This window comes from Elephantulus edwardii, unplaced genomic scaffold (genome assembly GCF_000299155.1).
Source record: "Elephantulus edwardii isolate Elephantulus edwardi_28Jun2011 unplaced genomic scaffold, EleEdw1.0 scaffold00019, whole genome shotgun sequence".
Classification (NCBI taxonomy): Eukaryota; Metazoa; Chordata; class Mammalia; order Macroscelidea; family Macroscelididae; genus Elephantulus; species Elephantulus edwardii.
In genome coordinates this window covers 14,513,049-14,536,540 of record NW_006399769.1, presented here as the reverse complement: position 1 = coordinate 14,536,540, position 23,492 = coordinate 14,513,049, and the positions used below count along the sequence as shown (strand labels likewise).

The 23,492-nt window shown below is 39.9% G+C and overlaps 1 protein-coding gene across 1 annotated transcript in view; it reads right to left on the bottom strand.

The window, feature by feature from the left end:
* Positions 1-7,057: 7,057 nt before the first annotated feature.
* The window catches only part of THUMPD2 (THUMP domain containing 2), an 88,963-nt gene continuing 72,528 nt past the window's right edge, over positions 7,058-23,492 (bottom strand). The window contains exon 10 of the mRNA XM_006882384.1: positions 7,058-7,385. Within this exon, the coding sequence (XP_006882446.1) occupies positions 7,058-7,385 (328 nt within the window). The remainder of the gene's footprint in view (positions 7,386-23,492) is intronic.

Sequence of the window (23,492 nt, the reverse complement as noted above, 5' to 3'; positions counted from 1 at the left end):
CTTGGACCAAGAGGCAGTGGTCAGAACAGAGCAGGGAGACACTGGATGGTTCAAGATCAAGAAAAGGGTCCGTCAGGATGTATTTTATCTCCATACCTTTTCAGTCTGTATGCAGAACAGATCATCCGAGATGCTGGGCTGTACGAGGAAGAATGTGGCATCAGGACTGGTGGAAGAATCATCAACAGCCTGCGTTATGCAGATGACACAACGCTGCTTGCTGAAACTGAGGAGGACCTGAAGCACTTGCTTCAGGTCAAGAACTGCAGTCTTCAATCCGGATTGAAGCTCAACATCAAGAAAACAAAGATTCTCACCATCAGTATGGATTGGCAGCATCAGTATGGATGGTGAAGAGATTGAGATAGTTAACAGTTTCAGTTTACTTGGTTCCACAGTCAACACTTTTGGTAACAGCAGCCAGAAAATCAGGAGATGAAATGCATTGGGAAAGTCAGCTGTGAGGGACCTCTCAAGACTACTGAAAAGCAACGACGTCAGGCTGGAGACTAAGGTGCGCCTGATCCAGGCTATAGTAGTTGCAATTATGCAGTATGCATCGGAAAGTTGGACAGTGGAAAAGGGTGATAGAAAGATAATTGATGTCTTTGAGCTGTGGTGCTGGAGAAGAGTATTGAATATACCATGGCCTGCTAGGAGAACAAACAGGTTTGTCCTAGAGAGGGTGAAGCCAGAATGCTCCTTGGAGTCAAGCATTCTGAAGTTTCATCTGACATACTTTGGGCATACTGCAAGGAGGGACTGGTCCTTGGAAAGGGTTTGGGAGAGTGAAGGGATGGTGCAGGAGAGGAAGACCCTCGATGAGATGGACCAATTCTGTGAGTGCAGTGGTGGCAATGAGTGTGTTTGAGACGGCAAGGTTGGCACAGGATAGAATGGCGTTTAGGGCTCTTGTACATAGGGTCGCTATGAGTCGCAAACGACTCGATGGCACATAAGAACAACAACAACAATGCAACAATGAATGAATGGAAATCCAAAATCTCTATAAATGTTCATCAAAATTAACATAATTTTTTTTAAAAAAATTAAAAACAAAGACCCTACAAAGATTGCTTTAGGCACTTAGTAGGAAAGGGAAACTCGGGCGCATGAACATAGCTTGTGGCAACACATTGCTACTCCTTAGGTCAGAAAGTCATTGTGGGGATACAGCAAGTGCTGAGTGCAGTTAATCAACTAGATGGAGAAACTGGGGAGATGACTGTACAGTGTTTACTGAGGAAGGTGAAGGATCAGATGAAGAACAGCTTCTGATTCCGGCCTAGCCTGCTACATCCGCCCACCTCTCCATGTCTGCTCTCACACAAGCGCTGTCCTCACACAGTGATGGGTCCCATTTGATGGCTAAGGTTGGGGGGAGGCGTGCTAATGCTACTGTGATGTGGCACTAGGATTGGTGGCTATGTGCCTTCTCCCCAAGTACAATGTTTTCCCCAGTTATCTAATGCCACCAGAGACCAGCAGAACACAGGACTTGACTCGTGGCCTGAGCGGGCTGAACGGAGCACGCTGCAGGATGACTTACCGTCCATGAGGCCCGCTCACCGCAGGGCGTTCCTATTTTTCTGCCTTCAAGAGGTTATTGTGCATCTCAGCTGTCTGCTCTTCCTGAGTCTTTATAAACCCATCATAGGCCCTTCACCAATCCCCACTGGGGTTTGGGTGTGTTTTTTTTGTTTAAACATGAAATCCTTTACTTACTTTTCATTAGGAACATAACAAGGTTCTTAACTGTGCTAGTATTTTTACTGAAATTGGCATTCTTGTTTAAGATAGAACATGAAGTTGGGTAAGTTTGTTTTTCTTTTAAATTTTTTTTTATTATTTTTTTTTGGGGGGGGTGTGTGTACCGTCAAATCGGATCTGACTGGTACAGGAGGAGATTGTCTCTCCTTTCCCGGCACAGCATCTGGTGGATTCGAACCGTGCACCTCTGGGATTGTAGTGCAGCTTCTTGCCACTAGGCCACCAGAAGTTGGGTAAGTTTTGAGGGGCTTGCCCAATCCTATTTCAGGACATATGATTAAGCCCTCAGCTGCTAACTGAAAGGTTGACGGTTCAAACTCACCCAGCAGCTTCACAAGAGACCCACCTGGCAGTCGGCTAGAAAGGTTACACCCAGGAAACCCTACGGGGCAGTTCTGCCACACAGGGTCTTGATGAATGAGAAATGACTCAAGAATACCTAACAATCCCCCCGCCCCCTGAATTGTTCTTTTTCGTACATGAATTTGAGCATGAACACATTTTCAGGGACATAGTTATAACAATAGCAGAAATGTCTGTATGTTGCCTTTCCACCTAGAACCATGGCTCAATTATTCATACTCCTATATAAAGCCAATCCCGCTACTGGCGGACCACGTTCCACCCCCTCTTGTCTATTCAGGCGCCTTCCTCAGATTTCCCCTCTGTTCCCTCGATCATCAATTTTTCATCTTTCCAGGAACATTCTCTCAATATAAAAAAAACAAAGCAAACTCATGCTGCTACTTTTCCCATTTATAGACTCAAGTCTCTTTCCTGACTCCACATCTACCTTCTTATCTCCCCCCCGCCCCTTTTTTCTTGGCTCCTTTATAGCAAAACTAATTGAAAGTGGTGTCTATGTTCACTACCTCCAGCTCTGCTGTTTGCAGAGCTTAAGTCCATCCCTGTCTGGCTCTGATTCCCTTCACCTCACAGAAACTCCTACTGTCAAGGCTGTCAATGACTTCCTCACTGATCAATCTAATCGTCAGTTTCTAGTTACTACCTTACTTAAGGAGCCCAGGTTGCACAGTGATTAAGGCTCCACTAACTGAGAGGTGGGCAGTTTGAATCCAGTAGGCCTCCCACAGGACAAGTGTGGTCCCTGCTCCACAGAGATCGCAGCTCTGCTTGGTGCTATTGGGCCAATACAAGTCAGAACTGAGCCCACAACAAGGGTTCTCTCAGTTGGTGTATTAGCAGCGTTTAACAGTGATGCTAACTCTCTCATTACCCTCGGTCATGTGTTCCAGGTAACCATGCTTGATGGTTTCCTATCTCACGGGTCATTTCTTCTGTCTCCAGTGCAGGTTCCTCCTTTGCCCCACCTTGGTGTTGAAGGGCCCTAGTGCTCAGTCTTTGTTCTCCTATACTCAGTTCCTTTTGATTGCACCCCGTTTCGTGGCATCAGTAATCCGGCAATTCCCTAATTTGACTGTCGAGACCAGATACAGGGCTCTTGTCCACAGCGAGTTGTGCTGCTCAGCCAGAGGCTGTATCTCTGGCAGTCTGAACCCACCTGCAGCTTTCTCTACTTTTTCCATTGCAGGAGAAAGATGGCCAGTCTCCTTCAGTTAGGAAAAACCGCTGGAGCATCGCTGAGTGAGAAATGAAACCTGGCAATGAGTTTTCCTATTTATTCAATGTGTGTTGTTATATTGTGCACCATCAAGTTGAAATCGACTCACAGCTGCCCTTCTGGTGGGTTTTCAAAGGCATTAAACTGCACTGGAGTAGACTACTCATCCTTCTCCTGAGGAGAAGCTGGTGGAGTTGAACCAGGTGACTTTGGGGTTGCAGCACAGCTTCTTACCATTAGGCCTCGAGAGCTCTCCATATGTCAAAATTAGCCACGTCAAAACCTGAATTCTGAATTATACCTCAAAGCTACCCTATCTGTAGCTGTCCTTTGTCTGTTTATGACAACTCCACTCTGAGTGCAGTTATTGCCATCTCCTCTCCATTATACTGCATGTCACATGCACCAGGCAATCCTGGGATGTGCTATTTTTTGGGAGGTGACTTTTTTAAAAAAAATTATTAATTTTAATGATCATTTACAGAGATTTTTATTTCCCATTCATTGATTCTTGCATTATTTTTCCCTCCTTGGGTTATTGCAACTAACTCCTAATGTGGCTAACTTTGCCACCATACAGTCAAATCTCGGCAATGTCTGTTAGGTTATATGACCTGTTCAAGACAGTGGTGCTGAGTGCAAGTCCAAGTTCTCGTAACAGCCTCACTCCCGCCTGTTCTTCAGGACCTCCCATTCTCCTGGGTGTCACTTCCACTCCTCCGGCCACATGTGCCCTTACAGCTCCTCAAACACGTCAGGCACACTCCTCCTGCCTTTAAGGCCTTTGTACGGGCTGCTTCTTCTGCCTAATCTACTTTCCCATCTTCTTTGAGCATCTGATTAAATCTAACCTCCTCAGTAAGCCTGCTCTACTTAAAAATGTAAAACACTGCATCCTCATCTTCTCATAAATCTCAACACTTCACTCTGCACACTCCATCCACCTGGATAGTTTTTACCTTCTGACCTTCCAAGGAAATGATTTCCTTATGTACATTAAATTCAAAGTCTTTTCTTTTTTGGTGAGTGTATCCATTTCAACCAATTTCATTTGAGACTTAGATTTTTCTCTGATGTGACAGAATCTATTCTCTGTATGATTATGTCATTTTAATATGTAATGCTTGGAATCCTCGGAATGTCCCAGCCCTCTTCTCACCAGCTGCCAGGCCAGCCGGGCTGTTTTTATAGCTCTAGAAGCAGCAAAGGTGGTAGGGATAAGGCTGGGGGAAAGGAGTTTCCACTTAGGAGGGAATCCAGATCAAGTCACGCAACAGCCTCAGGAACAAGGGAGCTGCAGTTGCTGCTGTGGCTAGCAGAGGAAGCTCACGGAGCCACAAGGGTCCCGTGTGGTCAGAATCTTTACCGTCTTCCCACGTTAGGACACCTAATTATGCTAAGACTTTGGGCTGCCATAACAAAGTGCCACAAAGGGAGTAGCTTTAGAGAACGGAAATGTATTTCCTCATAGTTCTGAGGGCTAAAAGTTCGCATTAGGGTCTTTGCCACATTGATTCCTTCTGTGGGTCTCTCTCTCTTGGTTTCCAGCTGCTGCCAGCCATCCTTCGCATTTCTTTGCTCTTCACAGATGCCATCCGCTCTTTCATCCCAAGGTGTCTGGCTTCTTCTTGTGTTTGACTATTTTTCCCTTCTAAGGCACTACTCCTCAGGAAATAGGATTAGGACCCTATTCTAGTATGGATTTGGTACCAGTGAGTTAATGTAACTGATTGAAAAAATGGAAGATTCTATTTTCAAACAAGGTCACATTCACAGACATGGAGATTAGAAGTTGAATACACACATTTTTAGGGACATAATTCAATCCATAACAGCATCCTAGAGAATCACTCTAAACTTGTTTTTCAGATACCTCAGTCCTGTGACTACCAGAGTTAAGAGGCTCTCTTAGAATAAAACAAAACCAAACCAAATCCAATGGCACTGAGTCAATTCCAACTCACAGCCACCCAGCAAGACCAGGCAGACGTGGCCCAAGGGGTTCCATGTTGGAATCTTTACAGAAGCCATTATCTTCCTTTCTTGGGCAGCTGTTGGTTGATCTACTGAACAGTTAGCTGTTTAACCACTGCATCACCAGGGCTCTTTTTCGCTTAAAATAGCCAATCATAAGTGATTTCTTATGTCCTCTACCATCCCTTTACCAGGTCTTTGCAACTCTGGTGCTGCTAAAATTTTAAGCCACATAATTCTTTATTGTGAGAGTCATCAGTAGTATGATGGTTAATTCTTTGTGTCAATATATGAGGCTATAATTCTCAATGTTGGTCCAGCAGAATTCAACCCAAGACAGGCGGGATTCTTGGTCTTTCCCCATTAGCTATCTGTGACAAGAATGTCTGAAGAAGTTGCTAAACGTCCCTTGGGGGCAAAACCACCTCCAGCTGAGAACTACTGCCTTCACCTGAGAAGTCAGGACCACAGGAAAGCTTGCTCTTTTTCTTTAAGCTGTCAAGTTCTGTTAAAAACAGGTGGCCTACACCACAGTGCTTTTATTATTCAGGGTCTTGGTATTTTTTTTCTAGCAGCACGTAAGCTCAAGAGTAGTGACTTTCTTCATCATTTTTGTACACTTCCTTTAATACTAGCTGCATCTTCACTGCTTTTAACTCAACTAAGTCACATAACTAATACCAAATGCACATTTCAGAGTTTGATGCATGCAACCCCTCAGAGTATCAATCTCTGACTCAAAAGTTTGGGCTGGAGAGAAGGGATCCACAAGGTTGAGAATTTTAAAGACCTGTTCAAGTGATACCAAAGTAACTAAACAATTGAGTTGCTGTATCAAGAAAATTACATTTGAACAAATATTTTCCTCAACTTTCTGGGTTTTTTTCAAGTAGTAACTACTACTTTCATTCCTGTAAGAACACAATGATTAATGCTTTTAGGAAAAAGAAAAGGAAACTTTTATTTCCCATCATATTAAGGAGATTAGCTTAATTCATATTATTTTCCCACTGAAGATGTATCAACATTAAAAAACTCAAAACTCATTGCCATCAAGTCAGGACTGACTTGAAGCTGCTCTTAACTGGCTGTAAAGCACACAGGAAGAGACTGGTCATTTTTCTTGTGCAGAGCCACTGTGGATTCTGACCCCTGCCAGCAAGGCTCGGCCTTTGTGTTAGCTACACAACTCCCTTTGGATTATGAGCCAGAGTGCCGTGAAGGCTAAGTCAAACGCTGTGCCCCACCGGCGGGTAGAACCCAGCAGCAGTTCTGCCAGAGAGAGGTGGGCAGTCTCATCCCCTGTATCTTTATTGCCTCCAAAACCCAATGAGATGTCAGCTAGGATTGATTTGGACTTGACAACAATGAGTATAATAACTCATAATAATGAGTTATCGAAAAATACCCCGCATTATAAAAAGTACTTTAATTCTAACAAAGAACATCATAGCTCTAAAACGATCCAGTTTAGTATAAAAATAATTTATATTTTAGTATAAAAATATATTTACAAAGGTTTCTACATTTCTAAAAATTTGGTACTTAAAATATAACCAATCTGGTGGTGACTATGGAATATTTTACGTGATCTCCTAAAAAATGCTGTTTTGGAGTTGAAAACGTCTGCTCGGAGACAAAGTGTGATAGAGCAATTCTTTGTACATTTTGACAAAATACAAAATCTTCCTTATAGGGAAGCTTAAGAGAAAACAATCTGTTGCAGTACAGCTAAGATGTATGGACTTGAAGCGGATCTACAGCAGTGACTGCTGATGACTTCCTGTACTTAGATATAAACGCATCTGTTTTTCCAAGGCTGACTTTGTAGCATTCCACAGGCACCAGAGAGCCAAATGGGGCCATTTTATCCAAGCCTTCCTGGTTCCCGGCTTGAAATGCCAATGTCGACTCCTCTGCGGTGTCACTGTTCCCCTCAGGATTGGAGCCCTTTTCCACCCCAGGCCCACTGGTGTGGTCGCTCCCTCCACGGCCTCTCAGCTGCCTGTGGTGATCTTCACTTAATAACAGCACAGCCGTCCCGCCAACACGCAGCACTCTGTGATAAGAGATGAGAATTACTAGGAGTATTTGTTTCTTTCTAAAAGATGACTAACAATCACAATTTATTTACCATATTGGGGATGTTTTTAATTTGAAATGTAATATTTTATCTATTGAATTACGAGGATTCTGCTAATTAGGCAGTATCTTACATAATACACATTCATTACAGTAATTATAGAATCAATAGTAAAAATCTGCTTTAATTACTTCTACTCTACAGAGAAGTGAAAAGGCTAGCCTCAAAGTAATTGTAGTCATATCCTAAAAATGATTACACAAAGAAAAAAGGCAAATGAGAGAATTCTAAAGAATCAGCACATATTAAAGGCTGCCTCACAGGGAGGTGGGGGGAGTGACCAGGAAAGAGGCCATGAACAAAGGGATGCGAAACCCAAGATGAGGGGGGCAGGGAAGGAAGACCTTGGAATGCTAGCTTTTTTTTTTTTTTGGAATGCTAGCTTTTTGAGAATTCATTCATCCAACAATTCAAGCAATGTCTTTAGAGAAGTGGTGAAGAACACACAGCCTCTTGACTTGCTAACAAATCACAAAGCAGTGAGAGAGAGAAGCAAATGAAGAGTTAAAGGGTATGGTAAATGCCTTAATCAAAGAGAGCCCAGGCTAGGGGAACAGGCACAGGAGAATGGCAGAAAGTTTCTGGAGGATGCATCACCAGCACTAGGAGTTCGAGGACAAGTGGGAGTTGGACAAAGTTAGAGCTGGGGCTGGATCAAGCTGAGGAAGCAGCAAAGGCAGGAAGAAGTGAAGAGGGGGAGGCACTAGAAGTAGTTCAGCATGAGGTGGGCGTGTGAATCACAGAAGGTGCTGGAAGGGGGTGGGAGAAAAAGGAGTTCAGTTTGGCAAGTGCTGAAGTTCTTGAGGAAAATGTTAAGTGTGGATGCCCAGAGACAGCTGGATACACAGCCTGGCGGTAATAAGAAAGGCGAGGGGTGATTATAGAGACCAAGAGTTTTCATTATGAAATGTCAGTTAAAACTCTAATGAGATCATTCAGGGTAACAGCCAGAGTAAGAGAAAAAAATGACAAAAGCAGAAACTTAACTTTTAGGGTGGGGCAGAGGAGATACACACATATATCCTAAGAGAAAATCTGGGTAATAGTTATGTATCAGAAATCAAAGGAATGAGATTTCAAGAATGGAATGGTTTCAACAGGACAAAATGCCAACAAGTGACCACAGGATTTAATACAAAAGTGAACATGGAGGAAGCCAACTCAAAAGGAGGGTGCAAATGTCTACACAGCACAAAGAACATAAGGAGTGTCACTTAAGTGACACGCACAAAGTGGAATACAATGAGCATTCAGCACAAACTGCTGAATCGGTATAAGTTTTGCTGCATCTACTGTCAACAATTACAAAAAGGAAAAAATAATAAACATAGGAACAGAGGCCAGCAGTCTCAGTTTGAGGCTGGTGAGTGTAGCTGCTGACACGCTGAGGCAGAACTGGAAGGTGAGGAAGCCGAAATGTTGGTAGATCTTTCTTACAAGAAGTTTAGTGTTATCGGTAAAACAGCATGGCAGCTTGAGCACCAAGAATTCTCGGGAATCTTCCCAGGTGCAAGAAAGACTTAAGAAGCTTTTCCTCATTTAATCATCAATAAATCTAGATGACTCTAACTCCAATCCACAAGTAATACTCTTCTGACTGACCTTGGCCTTCTTTCTAATTTTGTTATTCTTCTTATCCTCCTCCTCAATTTCTGCACTGAATCCAAATGTAAATCCCTACTAACTTTTCAACATCATCACTGTACTTGAAATTAACTTTAACCTCCTCCTTACGGCAGACAAGCCCTCCTTAGTATGACCTTCATCTTCCTTCCCAACTTTATTGCCTGCTTCCTCTACTTGCTCCAAATACATTGACTTCACTTCTGTCGCTCAAACTTACCAAGTTTCCTTTTTTATCTTAGGGCTTTTGAACTTATTGAACGGACTGCTAAGAGAACAAACAAATTTGTCTTAGAAAAGTGCTGCCAGGGTACTCCTTAGAGGTAAAGATGGCAAGATTTTATCTCACACATTTTGGGCATGTTTTTAGGAGGGGCTGTCCCTTGGAAAAAGACATTCAAAGACAGAGAATAAGAGAAAGAGAGTTAGATCTTCAATGAGCTGGATCGATCCAGTGACTACAATGGGCTTAAGCATGGCAGAGTGATGCTCATGCAGGATCAGATGAGGTTTTGAACTGTTGTCTGTAGGATCACTATGAGTAAGAGTAGATTTAATGGCACCTAGTTGTGCTGCAATCCCCAAAGTATGCAGTTCGAATCTACCAGCTGCACTGTGGGAGAAGTATGGGCAATCTCCTCCGTGAGATTTGTTGCCTCTGAAAATCCTCTGGACAGTCAGCTATGAGTAGGTTCTCACTTGGCAGTACACAACAATAATCACTTTGTGCTTAACACTCATTATCTTGTCATTTCCATGATTCATGTCTCAAACATCACCTCCTCTGAGAAGTCTTCCCTGACTACCTCACAGTCACTGTCTGGCAAACCATCCCATTTCTTTCCCTTCATAGTACTGATTAGGAACTGAAATTACTTATCATTGTTGCTTTCGCTATTGATCTATTTTTCTATCCTGGCATGTATGTTCCCCTTGGTCTGTGACGTTGCCTGCTATATTTATTGCTATTTCTTGGGTGCCTAGGATGTGTAAGCCCTTCAAAAGTATCTTAAGAAGAGAGAACTTTTCTGAAGAAGAGATGACTAACTCTGCAAAGCATAAGAAAGAGGAAGAGGCTGAAATGTGAGTGAGAAGTGGGTTGGGTGAGATCACTGGGGAGCTAAGAACTGAGAAGAGAAACCCTGGGCTGGTAGGAGGAGTCACAGTCAAAGAGAGGGGACAGCAGGTTGAGGAGATATGGGGATGCACACTACAGAACGAAAGGAAGACATACAAATTGAAGAAAACAGAATTAGAATAGCAAACAAGACCTAATACTTCACCTATTATGTTAACTAAGATGAAAAAACATGCTTGGGAATTAAAAGTACACAAGAATACACACACACACAACACTAGTGCTCTTGAGCACAGAAATTAGTAACATTTTAAAGGAGATAGCAATTTGGCAGTAACATGTAAGCAATGGAAAACATACATAGGTAGCCTTTGACTCAGCAACAGTCTAGGAATTCATCCTAAGGTCTAGCTGTGGTAGGATAATAAGAGTAATAGTGAGGAGAGCTAATCTTAATTCATGACTCACTATATATCAGGCACAATTTTAAATGCTTTGTGTATCATTTCATTTTCAGTAGCATCCTCTATCAGTGCTCCCCTTTGCAGTTTAAACTGAGGTACTGTGGTTTTAAGTAATTTGGTATATTAAGTTTGAAAAGCAGTTTATTCAAGGATATTAAGAGCATTTGTGATGCAGCAAATTGCTATAATATGGCTTTTCTATTGATGTGATTTCCATAAAGTGATTAGCTAGGATTATGGAAATGAAGTGTTTGTGGCTTATCAAGGTGACTAGAAAGTTTTATAAATGCCAATACGGTTTATGAAACTGAGTATGAAGTTGGTCAATTGGGCTATCCCACTAAGTTTAAAAGGAGCAAATCTCAGAGGTTGGAGTGAAACCTCACCACCATCAAGAACAACGGGGAGCTGAATGATGTGGCCCTTGGGTCTGGTGACCCTGCACTGAGAACCTTTTATCTCTCCACCCAAGAAACAGAAAAAGCCGTAAACACAAGACAGCATGAGATGGAACCAGCAGGTCAGGCAGGATTCAGGGCTCAAAGATTGGGAGAGTCCGTTATCTCTGGGCAGGAAGCTTCTAGGAGAGATGTCCTGGCTTTAGCTATTTGTTGGCAGAGTTAAAGGGCTTTGTAACAATTGACTGAGCAGGGCAGAAGTCACACCAAGAGCAAGGGGTAACAGCCAACAAGTAAAGGCTGAAGGTCAAAAGCTGAACAGCGCCTGCTTGTGGGCACGGCCAGAAAAGCATGCCAGCTTCCTGACAGAAGAACTGTATCCTGAACAATCCCTGTTACTTCCATGCTAATTCTGAATTATAACCTGTTACTTCTCTAATAAATCCTATAATACTATGTTCTTTTTGGTTTGTGGGTTCATTTTGATCACCACCACAAATTATTGAGCCCTCTGGATAGAGAGTGCTGTGGTGGGGTTGATGGTGTCAGACTTGGTACAAAGGCTTGAGAGTGGGTGAATGTCTAACTCCCATCTCAGCACCCATCTTTGGGCTGATAATGATCTTGATTCTCAACTCCCCTCCCAGTCTACTTGCAGAATTAGAGTGTCTTTGAGGTTATGTCATTTTACAGCCTTGCTCTTTATTAATATGAAGAACTGGAAGTCACCTAGATGCTCAGCTCATGACAAAAGAGCATATTAGATACACACATACACTATCACAAACACTTTTAAAATGTGCATTGTAACAAACTGATGAGACAGGAGGTTCATGACTTTGTTCCACCTTAAAAAAAAATCAACTCAGGTTACAAAAAATTAAGTTGATTCTAATGTAAAATGAAAAACAAATATCTATTTGTGTATGTAGGACCCCTGGTGGTATAGTGAATTACATGTTGGGCTGCTGAGTGAAATGATGGTGATTCAAATTAGTGACTCCATGGAAGCAAGATGAAGTAGTCTGCTCCCATTGTGACTCAGCCTAGCAAACCCGAGGGAGGATGATCAGGGCTGGAGTTGATTCACAGACAGTGGGGCTGGGTTTTGTGTGTGTTTTTTTTAAGAAAAATATTTTTTAAGGAAATATGCTTAAAAGTACTTTCATGTGTTTATTTACTGTGTTTTTAAAAATTATGTAGAAAAGAACAAAGTAAAAATCACCTGCAACAACTACTCAAAGTTTGGTGTTTTTGGTAAAGACTCTTCTAGTCATTTTCCTACGTATATCTATCTTTCTCCTGTGGAGCACCTGGTGGATTTGAACTGCTTGCCTTTGTGTCAGCAGCACACTTATTTACTCTGCCACCCGAGCTCCCTCCCTAGTAGTACAGTAGATATTATTAAATATTTTTATAATAAGTGTTTCTGGGTGGTGAAATAAGCAAGCTTGGCTGCTTTATGAAAGGCTTCAGTCTACACAGAAATCTCTGGGGGAAAGGCTTATGGATTTGCTTCCAGAAAAGTCAGCCACTGAAAACTCAGAGGTGCAGTTCTCCTCTGACACATACGGTGATAACATGAATCAGAAGCAACTAAACAGCAACTGTTATTTTTTTTTTCTTTGTATGTATTGTGATTTAAGTGAAGGCTTCCAAAGCAAATGAATTTTGCATTCAACCATCCATGCAGACTTTGTTTAATAACTTTACTTTCAATGATCATAATGTAACTGTATTTTTCTCACTTTTTGTAACACTGATTTCCATTAATCCTGTGTGACCTCTCTATGTCTTCCTATTCCTTGGTGATACTTGGTGATACATCATTCCCTTACTGGATATTGCCTTTCCTTTCAATCATCTTAGTAAGTGGCTAGTCGCTGTTTTTCAATTTTCATTCCTCTTTTCCCTCCCTTTTCACCCGTGGTAATCAATCAAGAATGATTCCATATGTATGTAAACCTTCCCTTCGCTTTTAAGAACTCTAGTTTTAGGCAATACTTGTCCTTTAGTAACTGACTCATTTCACTTTGCATAATATCCTATAGATACATCTATGTTATGCAGTGTTTTGTGAATTCTTAATTGTATTTTAGAGTTGCATAGATTCATACATACATTGACTAGGGCAATAGGGGTAGGTTTGTCAGAATCAGTGAGTCTGGCTCAGGACAGGGCAGGCTTCACAGCTGCTGTACATGGAGTCATACATGAGTTGAAGGCTACTCAAGGCACATTACAACAACAACAACAACAGAGTACCCCATACTATGTGAATGTATTCATTGGCTGATGGGACACTTAGTGGTTTTCATTTCTTTGCTACTAAAAATAATACTATAATGAGCATAGATGTGCATATAACAGTTCATGCAGAAGCTCTTGTTTCTTTGGGCTAATAGTTTAGTAGTGAGATTACTGGATCAAATGGTTATTTTTGGTTGGACCATTTTACATTGCCATCAGCAGTATATGAGAGTTCCCATCTCTCTCCACTCTTGTCAGCATTTGTTGTTTTTGTTATTTGCTGTCTTGCTGAACTGTGATATTCTTGCTGGGGTGAGATGACATCTCACTGGCTGTTCTGATGTACACATCTCTCATAGCTATCCGTTAGATTGCTAAAAACCCAAACAATTCTGTCTTGGAGGAAGTACAAGGAGAGTGCTCCTTAAAGACAAGGAGGGTGAAATTTTATCTCTCATACTCTGGGTATTTTGGTAGGAGGGGACAGTCCTTGGAAGAATACATCATGCTAGGAAAGAAAGGTAGAGGGTCAGAAAAACAGAGGAAGACCCTCAACAAGATGGACAGTGACTGTAATAATGGGTTCAAGCATGTCAGAGATTATGAGGATGGTGCATGATAGGGCAAGGTTCAGATCTACTGTTCACAGAGTCCTTGAGTCTTAACAACACAACAACACAGCTAATAATCTTCAGTATTTCTTCATGTGCTTGTTGGTCATCTGAATGTCTTCTCTGGTGAAGGGACTTTTCATGTCCTTTACTCATGTGTGTAATTTGGTTGCCTTTTTCTTGTTGAGGTGTTAGGGTTTTGTACACAGATGAGTGCCTTGTCAGCTATGTCACTGCCATATAGTTTGTCATAGGTTCTCCTTTTACTCTTCTGGAGAAGTCCTTGGAAGGACACTGTTGTTGTTGTTGTTGTTAGGTGCTGCTGACTCACAGCAACCCTATGAACCCTGTCCTATCCTGAGTCATACTCATCATCTCTGACATACTGAAGTCCACTGCTGCAGTCACTGTGTCAATTCATCTCACTAAGGGTCCTCTCTTTCGCTGACCCTCCACCTTCCCAAGTATGACGTTCCTTTCTAGAGAAGAGCCCCTTCTAACAACATGCCCAAATTACCTGAGATGAAGTTTTGTCATCTGTACCTCTAAGAAGCACTCTTGCTGCATTTTCCTATCAGCAGTCAATGCCAGGTCAGGTGCTGACTATGGAATAGACCTTCAATTACACAAATACAAGTCCAAAGTGAGGAAAATAAAAACAATTCCATAAGAACCAAATTATAATCTTGAGTTGATTCCACCTGAATTTCAAGAATCATCTTAACAAATAGGTGTGAGGCACTGAATACTAATGATTGAAGACCAGACTGAAGTCCAGAGTTGTAGGATGACATCAGGATGTCATCCATGAAGAGAACAAAAGGTTATTACAAAGACAGAGGAGAAAGAAAAGACTAAAAATGACTAAAAAAGACTAAAAAAATGTCAGAAGAGACCTGAAAATTACATTAGAGCATTGAGAAGCCAAAACAAAGGGACAATATGCTGAAGTAAAAGAGATAAGCAGATTTCAAAGAGTAGCTTAAGACGATAAAACAAAATCTTATTTGATGTATAGAGAGCTTTAATTTTTCTCATTGCTGTTGGAATTAACTAATAAATGACCCTCCCTTGGTTTTGAGGCTGTAAACTGTATAGAAGGAAAGTGCCCATCTTTCTCCTGAGGAGCAGCTGGGGGATTTGAACCTCCAACAAGGCGAGGCCTTTGGTTTAACAGCACAGTATGAAGGCTTTTTCCTTTCCATATAATGTTAGTGATCACTTGATTTTCATCTCTTTAAAGAATGCCATCAGGCTCTACACTGGGATTGCATTATTCCTACTAACCTCCTCGGGGAGTATTACCATTTTCATATTTTAAACCTTCCAATCCATGTGCCTGGTTTATTTTTCCATTTATATAGGCCTCTTGGTTTCTTGTAGTAGTGTTCTGTAGTGTATGTAAGTCTTTTTTATTTCTAGTTAGATTTATTTCTAGATAGTTCATCTTTGCAGTGGCTATTGCAAATAGCTGTTTTCCTTATGTAATTTTCAGAGTATTCTTTCTTATTACTGAGGAACTGGGATGATTTTTGTGTGATTTCATACCCTAACGTGTTGCTGAACTATTCTCACTGAGATGTGGTGATTTTCCACATACAGAACATATAATCTGCAAATAGATATTGTTTTTCTTCCTCTTTCCTAATTTGTATGCTTTTTATTTGCTTTTATTGCTCTGACTAGAAAATACTTAAGTGATAAAAGGCAGTTTTGTCTTTCATGTGGAGAATGCCTTCAATATCTTTCCTCTGAAAGAAATGTTGGATATTGGTTTGAAATCTTATTCCTATTTTATTGAGCATTTTTATTAGGAAAGAATGTTAAATCTTGTCATATGCCTTTTCTGTATCAAGTAACATGATCATGTGGCCCTTTTCTTTATTGATGTGGTAGCTTATACAAGTTTTGTCTTTTAAAAAAATTTTAATTGAGATTTTAATGAAAGTTTATAGAGAACCTGGGTTTCCATTCATTCCCTGTTGAATATTTTTCTCCCTACCCCTCCTCCAATTCACTTTTCTCTTTAAAAAAAAAATTATTTTGCTGAAACACATTTGCAAAACTAGTATCATGATGACTCAATCCCACGTGATGATGAATCATTATTTTGGTATGATACTGGATTATACTGGCTAGATTTTGTTGAGAACTTCTGCATCCATGTTCATGAGGAATCTTGGCCTAGAATTTTCTTTTTAGTGCTGTCTTTGCTTGGCTTTGGTATCAGTTATGCTGGATTCAAAGAATGAGTTGAGGAGAGTTCCATCTTTTTCTAGATTCTGAAATAGTTTGAGTAGAATTGGCATCAGTTCCTCTCTGAATGCTTGGTAGAATTTACAGGTGAAATGCCTGGGCCAGGGTGCTTTTTGTGTTGTTGCAGATAGGAGTGCTTGTATGACCTGTTCAATATCTTCTTTTGTGATGGGTCTGTTCAAATTTTCTACGTCAAAGTGTGTCATTTTAAGCTAACAATGAGTTTCTAAGAATTTGTCCATTTCCTCCAGGTTTTTATATTTGTTGGGAGTGTAGGTTTTTTTTTTTTTTTTTTTTTACATTTTATACTGATTTATTTACAAAGTTTGAAAACATTGTTCTTCACAAAAGATCCTTCCCATTTCCTTCACCCCCCCTCCACTGAATTGTGCAACCCTATGATCAACACCCCATCCCCTGCCCATCCTCACCCCTCTGCTGTAGTGCAGGTTCTGAGAGCATGCTCTTTTCCTTTTTCTTTCAGTTGGTTCTATTGTGATTGTCATTCATTTAATTTCTTACTGGTGCTTTTTCCATCTTCTTCCCCTTCGTAAGTTTTTCCAATGGATTGTCTATTTTATTAACCCTTTCAAAGAACCCACGTTTAGTCCTGTTGATTCTATTGTGGGGTTTTTTGGGTGGTTGTTTTATTCATTTCTGCTCCAATCTTTATTATTATTTCCTTTATCTTGGAGACTATAGGCTTTGCTTGAGGCTCTGCAGTGTCAAGGGTCTATTATTCAAAATAGCTTTCCTGGTCATTAACTTTGGCTTTGACACGTGGATAAGCAGGATCATACAAACAGAGTCTGTTAGTTAATCCACAAGGGAGGCTTCATTGAAGCTTGTTGGAGGACCTTTGGGGAAAATACCTTCACTAGCAGGACGAACAAAGCTTCGTAACACTGGCCTAAAGCCATGAGGCTAAAGGCTGAAGGGACTGCGAGCATACTTTGGAACCTGTCCTGAGAGACTGTATCCTGCTGCCAGTCTGAATTATAACCTGTTAACTTCCCTAATAAACTTCATAATTGGGAGTACAGTTAGTTCTGTGAGGTCTGTATAGCCACTGCAATGGATTTCAGACCAAGAAAGGATATAAAACTGCTGCTGCATTAATAGTATGAGGTGTGGGATCATGGAAGTGGGGGGTATGTTGACTGCATGGGAATTGGTTTTGTATTGTGAATGTCGTTGGTGGGAACAGCTCCCCCCTGCAGAGTTAGAAATTAGACTTGGCCATCTTCATCTACTTTTCCTTTTTTTTAAAAATTTACTTTATTATTTTTTGTGCATGTACCATCAAATCAGATCTGATTGGTACAGGAGGAAATTGTTCCTCCTTCTCCGGCAGAGCATCTGGTGGATTCGAACTGTGTACCTCTGGGATTGCAGTACAGCTTCTTGCCACTAGGCCACCAGAGCTCCTGCTACTTTTCCTTTTTATGTGTTCTTTTTTTACTGTCACAGAGCTGGGTTAAGGTGTTGATTTTGGTTCTTTTTTGACATGTGTATATACTGCTACAAGCTGATCTCTGACTACTGCTTTTGTTATTTGTCAGATATTTTGGTATGCCATGTTTACATTCTCATTTGTTTGAGGAAATTTTAAAATTCTTTTATTACCCAGTAATGTTTAAGCGAGGTGTCATTTAGTTTCTATATACTTGAGTTTCCCCCCCCTTAATCTTCCTGTTACTGACTTACAGCATTGATTTGAGAAGATTCTTTGTACTATTCATATGTTTTTGTTTATTTATTTTATTTTACTTTACTTATTTTATTTTATTATTTTATTTCCATGAACATCTACAGAGATTTCGGAATTTCATTCATTCATTGTTGCACGTTTCTCCTTTGTGACCTAACATATATAGTATGGCCTATCCTATGGAGCTCTGGTGGGCTAGTGGTAAACACACACACACACACACACACACCCCAAAATAAAAAAAAAACAAACAACCAAGAAAACAAACAAACAAAAAGCCCATGTTACAAACCAGAAGACACACAGTTCAAACCTACCAGCTGCTTTGTAGGAGGATGAGCAATCTTCTCTCATATGACTCACTGCCTCTGAAAACCCCCTGGAGGGTCAGTTCTGACTCAATGACACACAACAACAACAGCAATTCTGGAGCATATCTGTGTGCCCTGGAGAAGAATGTACATCATACTGTAGTTTGGTGGAAGGTTCAACATGTGTCCATAAGAGCAAGTTAGTTAACTGAATTATTAAACGCATCTTTGTTGAGTTTCTTTGTAGCCCTCCTGTTGTATACACTGAGAATAGTGTACTGAAGTCTCATTACTATTATTGTGGATTTAGTTACTTTCAAATCTCTTAAAGTTAAATTTCTATCCTGGGGCCCTATCACTGGGTATGTAGATTGACTACAGTAATATCCTTTTGTTAAACTGATCCTTTAATCTTCAGGTACTGTCCTTCCTTGTCTCTCATGCTTCTACACTGAAGTCAGAAATTAATATTGCTCTTTTTTTGATTGCTGTTTGTGTGATATATTTTTTCCCACCCTTTGATTTTCAGTTTTTGTCCTATGTCTAAGTGTCTCCTTGTTCTTGCTGTTGTTGTGTACCGTAGAGTTGAAACCGACTCTAGCTGACTCTCCGGTGGGTTTTCAGAGCCAGTTAATCACATGGAAGGAAACTGTCCATCCTCCCACGGAGCAGCTGGTGGCCTCGAACCACATACCTTGGGGATTATAGCACAGCTTCTTGCTACTAGGCCACCAGAGTTCCCTTACAAGTGTCTCTTATAGACAGTATATTGAAGGGTCATGTTTTCATACCCATTCTGCTACCTTTTTTTTTTTGCCTATTATTAACCTGACTCTACCAGGTGCCACATGGAGTCATTCATGCTAAGTTTCCCCATCAGCAAATGGAAACCCAGTTGGTGTCTATTTTTTTATATGCCAAAATCTAAGCCAACTAGTCCTCACTTGGTGTCTCAGCTATAGTATCTAACCTAGTTATGAACTGAAAACTAGTCACTTTTTTTACCCACTTCTTGGTTCTCATACCACTTGGCCCATATAAATCTGGACTCTTTTACTTTTTCACATTTCTCATTTGCCACCACCAATTAATGAATTACAAATAGAGCTTATGAGCTTATAAGAAAATTCAATCTTGTAGAAATTTAATTTTTAATATTAGGAACAGGTTTATTATACTCTTCTATTTTCTTTTTTTATTAATTCTCCTCTTTTTTTTCCCCAATGAAGAATCTTAACTTAATAATTAATTATCAGTTAAAAGCTATAAATACTTAGATATAATAATAGATATCCTCAATCTTTTTTCCAAAAGGATCTCATGTAGCTTACATTAAAAAAAAACCCCAAACCCAAAACAGTTACTGAACACTTCCTAGGTGTCATTGTCATTTTAAAGAACTTTAAAGCTATAATATCTCAACTATGCTTTGCGGCAGGTACTCTTATTTTAAAACGAGGCATGAAGTGGTAAACAAGTTGCCTATAAACGAGAATTAGTAAGTGACAGAGCCATGCCTGAAACCCAGGAGTGTGCCTCCTAAATCTGCACTCTATCCACTGCATTTTACCGCATTACTACATAAACCTTCAAACCTACAGCCAAAAAGTCATATCCCAAATCCTGGGGACAAGTGGCAGGAAACCTTGGTCACAAAGAAGGAAGAGTTTCTTAGTTCAAAGCTGTATAGTCTGAGCTGACTGGAGTGAAGTTAATTTGAATTATACTAGCTATCTTAAGTATCTCCTGATTCTGAGGTAAATATTTAAGTATTTTGTCATAATGCGAGGGCAGCCAAATAGATCTCATTTTCAACTGTAGCAATGTCTGTTGAATTGGTTTTGAATCATAAGGTCCCTAAGTACAAAAGAATGATCTGCTGCCCTGTACTGCATCGTCCTCACAGTAGTTACATTTGAGTCTACTGCTGCAGTCTTTACCAAGTTCACTGTCCTCCAGAGACTCGTCTATCCTAATAAAACCTTCTAAGGAGTGTTTTATTGTGCTTCCTCTCCCAGATTTGTTCGTTCTTCTAGAAGTTCATTCAATAGTCTTCACTAACACCTTAATTCAAACACATGAATTCGTCTTCAGTATTTATTTTTCATTGATAAAACTATGCTTGCTGAAACTAAGGAGGATCTGAAGCACTTGCTGCAGAAGGTCAAGGACTTCAGCCTTCAATATGGATTGAAGTTCAACATCAAGAAAACAGAGATCAGGGAGAGAGGGAGTGGATTTGAACTGGGACACAGCCCTGAATCTTTGACCCACGCTCTGTCCTCAGGTATCACACTGATTCTCCTGCCCCAGAAGTCTGTGTGCCCTGCCAGAAACACCACCACACAAAAGAACAAAAGCACACAGACAAAATTATAGCATTTATCAACCTTACCTGAAAAAGTTGTCCAACATTGAAGATTTCGTTTCTTTAGATTACAAACGGCTGTTTGGCCTTACCACATTGGTCCTGCCAACTCAAGCAACAGGGAGGTACTAGACATCTCGATAGAGAAGTGGTGACGTCAAACCAAGAACCAACTATCACCTTAGTTTTCAAAAACTCTTCCACGTCAATGTCTTGAAAGAAGCAGGGTACCTCACTCACCACACAAGCCCAAAACAAGATATCTCCCCACCCCCAAAATTACACAGTAGCAATGGATTTCATGAAGCCAGAAAGTCGATGGAACTTGCTGATGCAGAATTTAAAAAAAAAGACGACTGAATGTTTTCAATGGATGAAAAACAAACTTGAAGAATTACAGGACACTACAGTAAAAAATCAGGAGCTTAAAAAAACAATCCAAAACAATGCAGAGAAAACAAATGAGGCATTAGAGGCACTGGAAAAACAAGAAATCATAATCCAAAATATGATATCTAAGGTTTCTGATGCTGTCAACAGGATGGAGGGACATACAAATAGAGATGAAGAGATGGAAAACAGAATTTGTGAAATAGAAGATAGAATTGTCACCACAGATCTGACAGAAAAAAGCAGAAGCAAAAAAGAAGGAAACAGAAGAAAACTTAAGAATAATGTGGGATACCATTAAAAGAAATAACATTCGCATCATTGGAATCCCAGAATAGCTAATAAAGCTAATAAAGGCACTGAAAAGTTGTGGAAGAATTACGAGAGGAAAACTTTCCAGGCATAATGAAGAATGACAGAATATATATTCAAGAAGCTGAGCGAACACCATATAGAATAGACCCTAAAAGAAAAACACCAAGGGATATCATTGCCAAATTTGCTAGAACCAAAGATAAGGAGAGAATACTAAAAGCAATGAGAGAGAGAAACAAAGAGTAACCTATAAGGGAGAACAGATAAGATTAAATGCTGATTTCTCAGCAGAAACCATGTGAGCAAGAAGACAATGGAATGGCATATATCGAACACTCAAAGAACAAACTTTCAACCAAGAATACTGTACCCAGCAAAACTGTCCCTCAAGTATGAAGGAGAGATCAAAATAGTCCCAGAAATACAGAACCTAAAGGAGTTTGTAAAAACAAGACCCGCCTTACAGGAAACACTGAGACATTCTTCATACAGAGATGCCACAGAAAATAGGATGGACCAAAGTAACTAGCAACACCACCAAAAAGAATTGAACAAAATGACAGCAATAAAACCCTACCTCTCAATAATTACACTGAATGTGAATGGTTTAAATGTAATACTGAAGAGAAAAAGAGTAGCAGAGTGGATTAAAAAACCAAAATCCATCAATATGTTGCCTACAAGAGACACATCTAAAAAATGAAGATAAAGAAAGACTAAAAATTAAAGAATGGGACAAAATATACCAAGCAAAGACCGGTGCTGAAACTGGCCTTTCCTTACCTTCTGGTAGACCTGTTCTGTAGCCACTTAATGTAGTCCCTCTTGGGCCAGTTCTAGGGAGAGAGACTCCTTTTTCATGTGTAACACAGAGCAAAACACTAGTCTTGCAAATTCTTTTTTGCACTTTAAGATTAATTCCAATTTGGTTGAAAATGTGATTAGAGAGAAAAATCAGTGTGTTAGTTTGATATTGATGTTAATTTTTTATTTTTTCAAAGTTCAGAATATTGTAACTACAGCTAGATTATAGCCTTGAGGATTTCCTTGTTCAGCCTAGGGCTCAAAATCACTTTTTCCCTGGGAGGTGTAGATGAAAGAAAAATTTCTTTATAAATGCATTTTCACCCCCAGTGAGTCATTTCTACAACTTGAGGAAAGGTAATGTTTATTGCTACCCTTTGTGTAGGTGTTTAGTTATTGTCTTGAAAACGATCTCAGCTGCTGTTTTGGGTTTGGATGTTGTCTCTGCAAGGACCTGGCCTTTCTGTAGCGACACCCTGCAGTCTAGATGACCAGAACAATTAATTTATTTGCCACCTCTGTTATGCCTGTATCTCTTGTTTTGACAATAAAATCCTTATGACTTTCTCAAAAAAAAAAAAAAAAAAAACCCCAAAAACAACCAAACCAAGCAAATGACAACGAAAAAAAAGGAGTAGCAATACTAATCTCTGATAAAATAAATTTCAATTAAAAAACCATCACAAAGGACAAAGAAGGTCACTACATAATGCTCAAAGGGTCAAAAGAACAAGAAGATATAACAATATTGAATATCTATGCACCAAATGAAAAACCTGCAAAATATATAAAACACACATTAACAAAGTTGAAAAAGGAGATAGATAACACTACTATAGTACTTGGAGACTTCAATACACCCCTTTCAAGAAAAGATAGAACTACCAAAAAGAATCTCAACAAAGACACTCAAGAATTAAACCATACAATTAACCAACTAGATCTCATAGATATTTATAGGCTAATGCACCCCCAAAAAGCACAATATGCCTTCTTTTCCAATGTGCATGGAATGTTCTCCAGAATAGACCACATTCTAGGTCATAATGCAAGCATCAACAAATTCAAGAACATAAGATTATACAAAGTATCTCCTCAGATCACAATGCCACAAAATTAGAAATTAATAACAAGAGAATAAAGGAGAAAAAAAAATCATACATTTGGAAGCAGAACAACTTGCTTGAACATGACTGGGTGAAGAAGAAATAAAAAATGAAATTAAAAAGTTTCTTCAAACAAATAATAATGAAGACACTACTTACTAAAACCTCTGGGAAACAGCCAAAGCAGTAATCAGAGGTCAATTTATAGCAATAAGCAAACAGATCAAAAGGCAGGAAAAATTGACCATTGACTCTCTAAGCCAACATATCCAACAAATTGAAAAAGAACAGCAAGAAAACCCAACACCCTCTAAAAAACCCGAAATTAAAAAAATTAT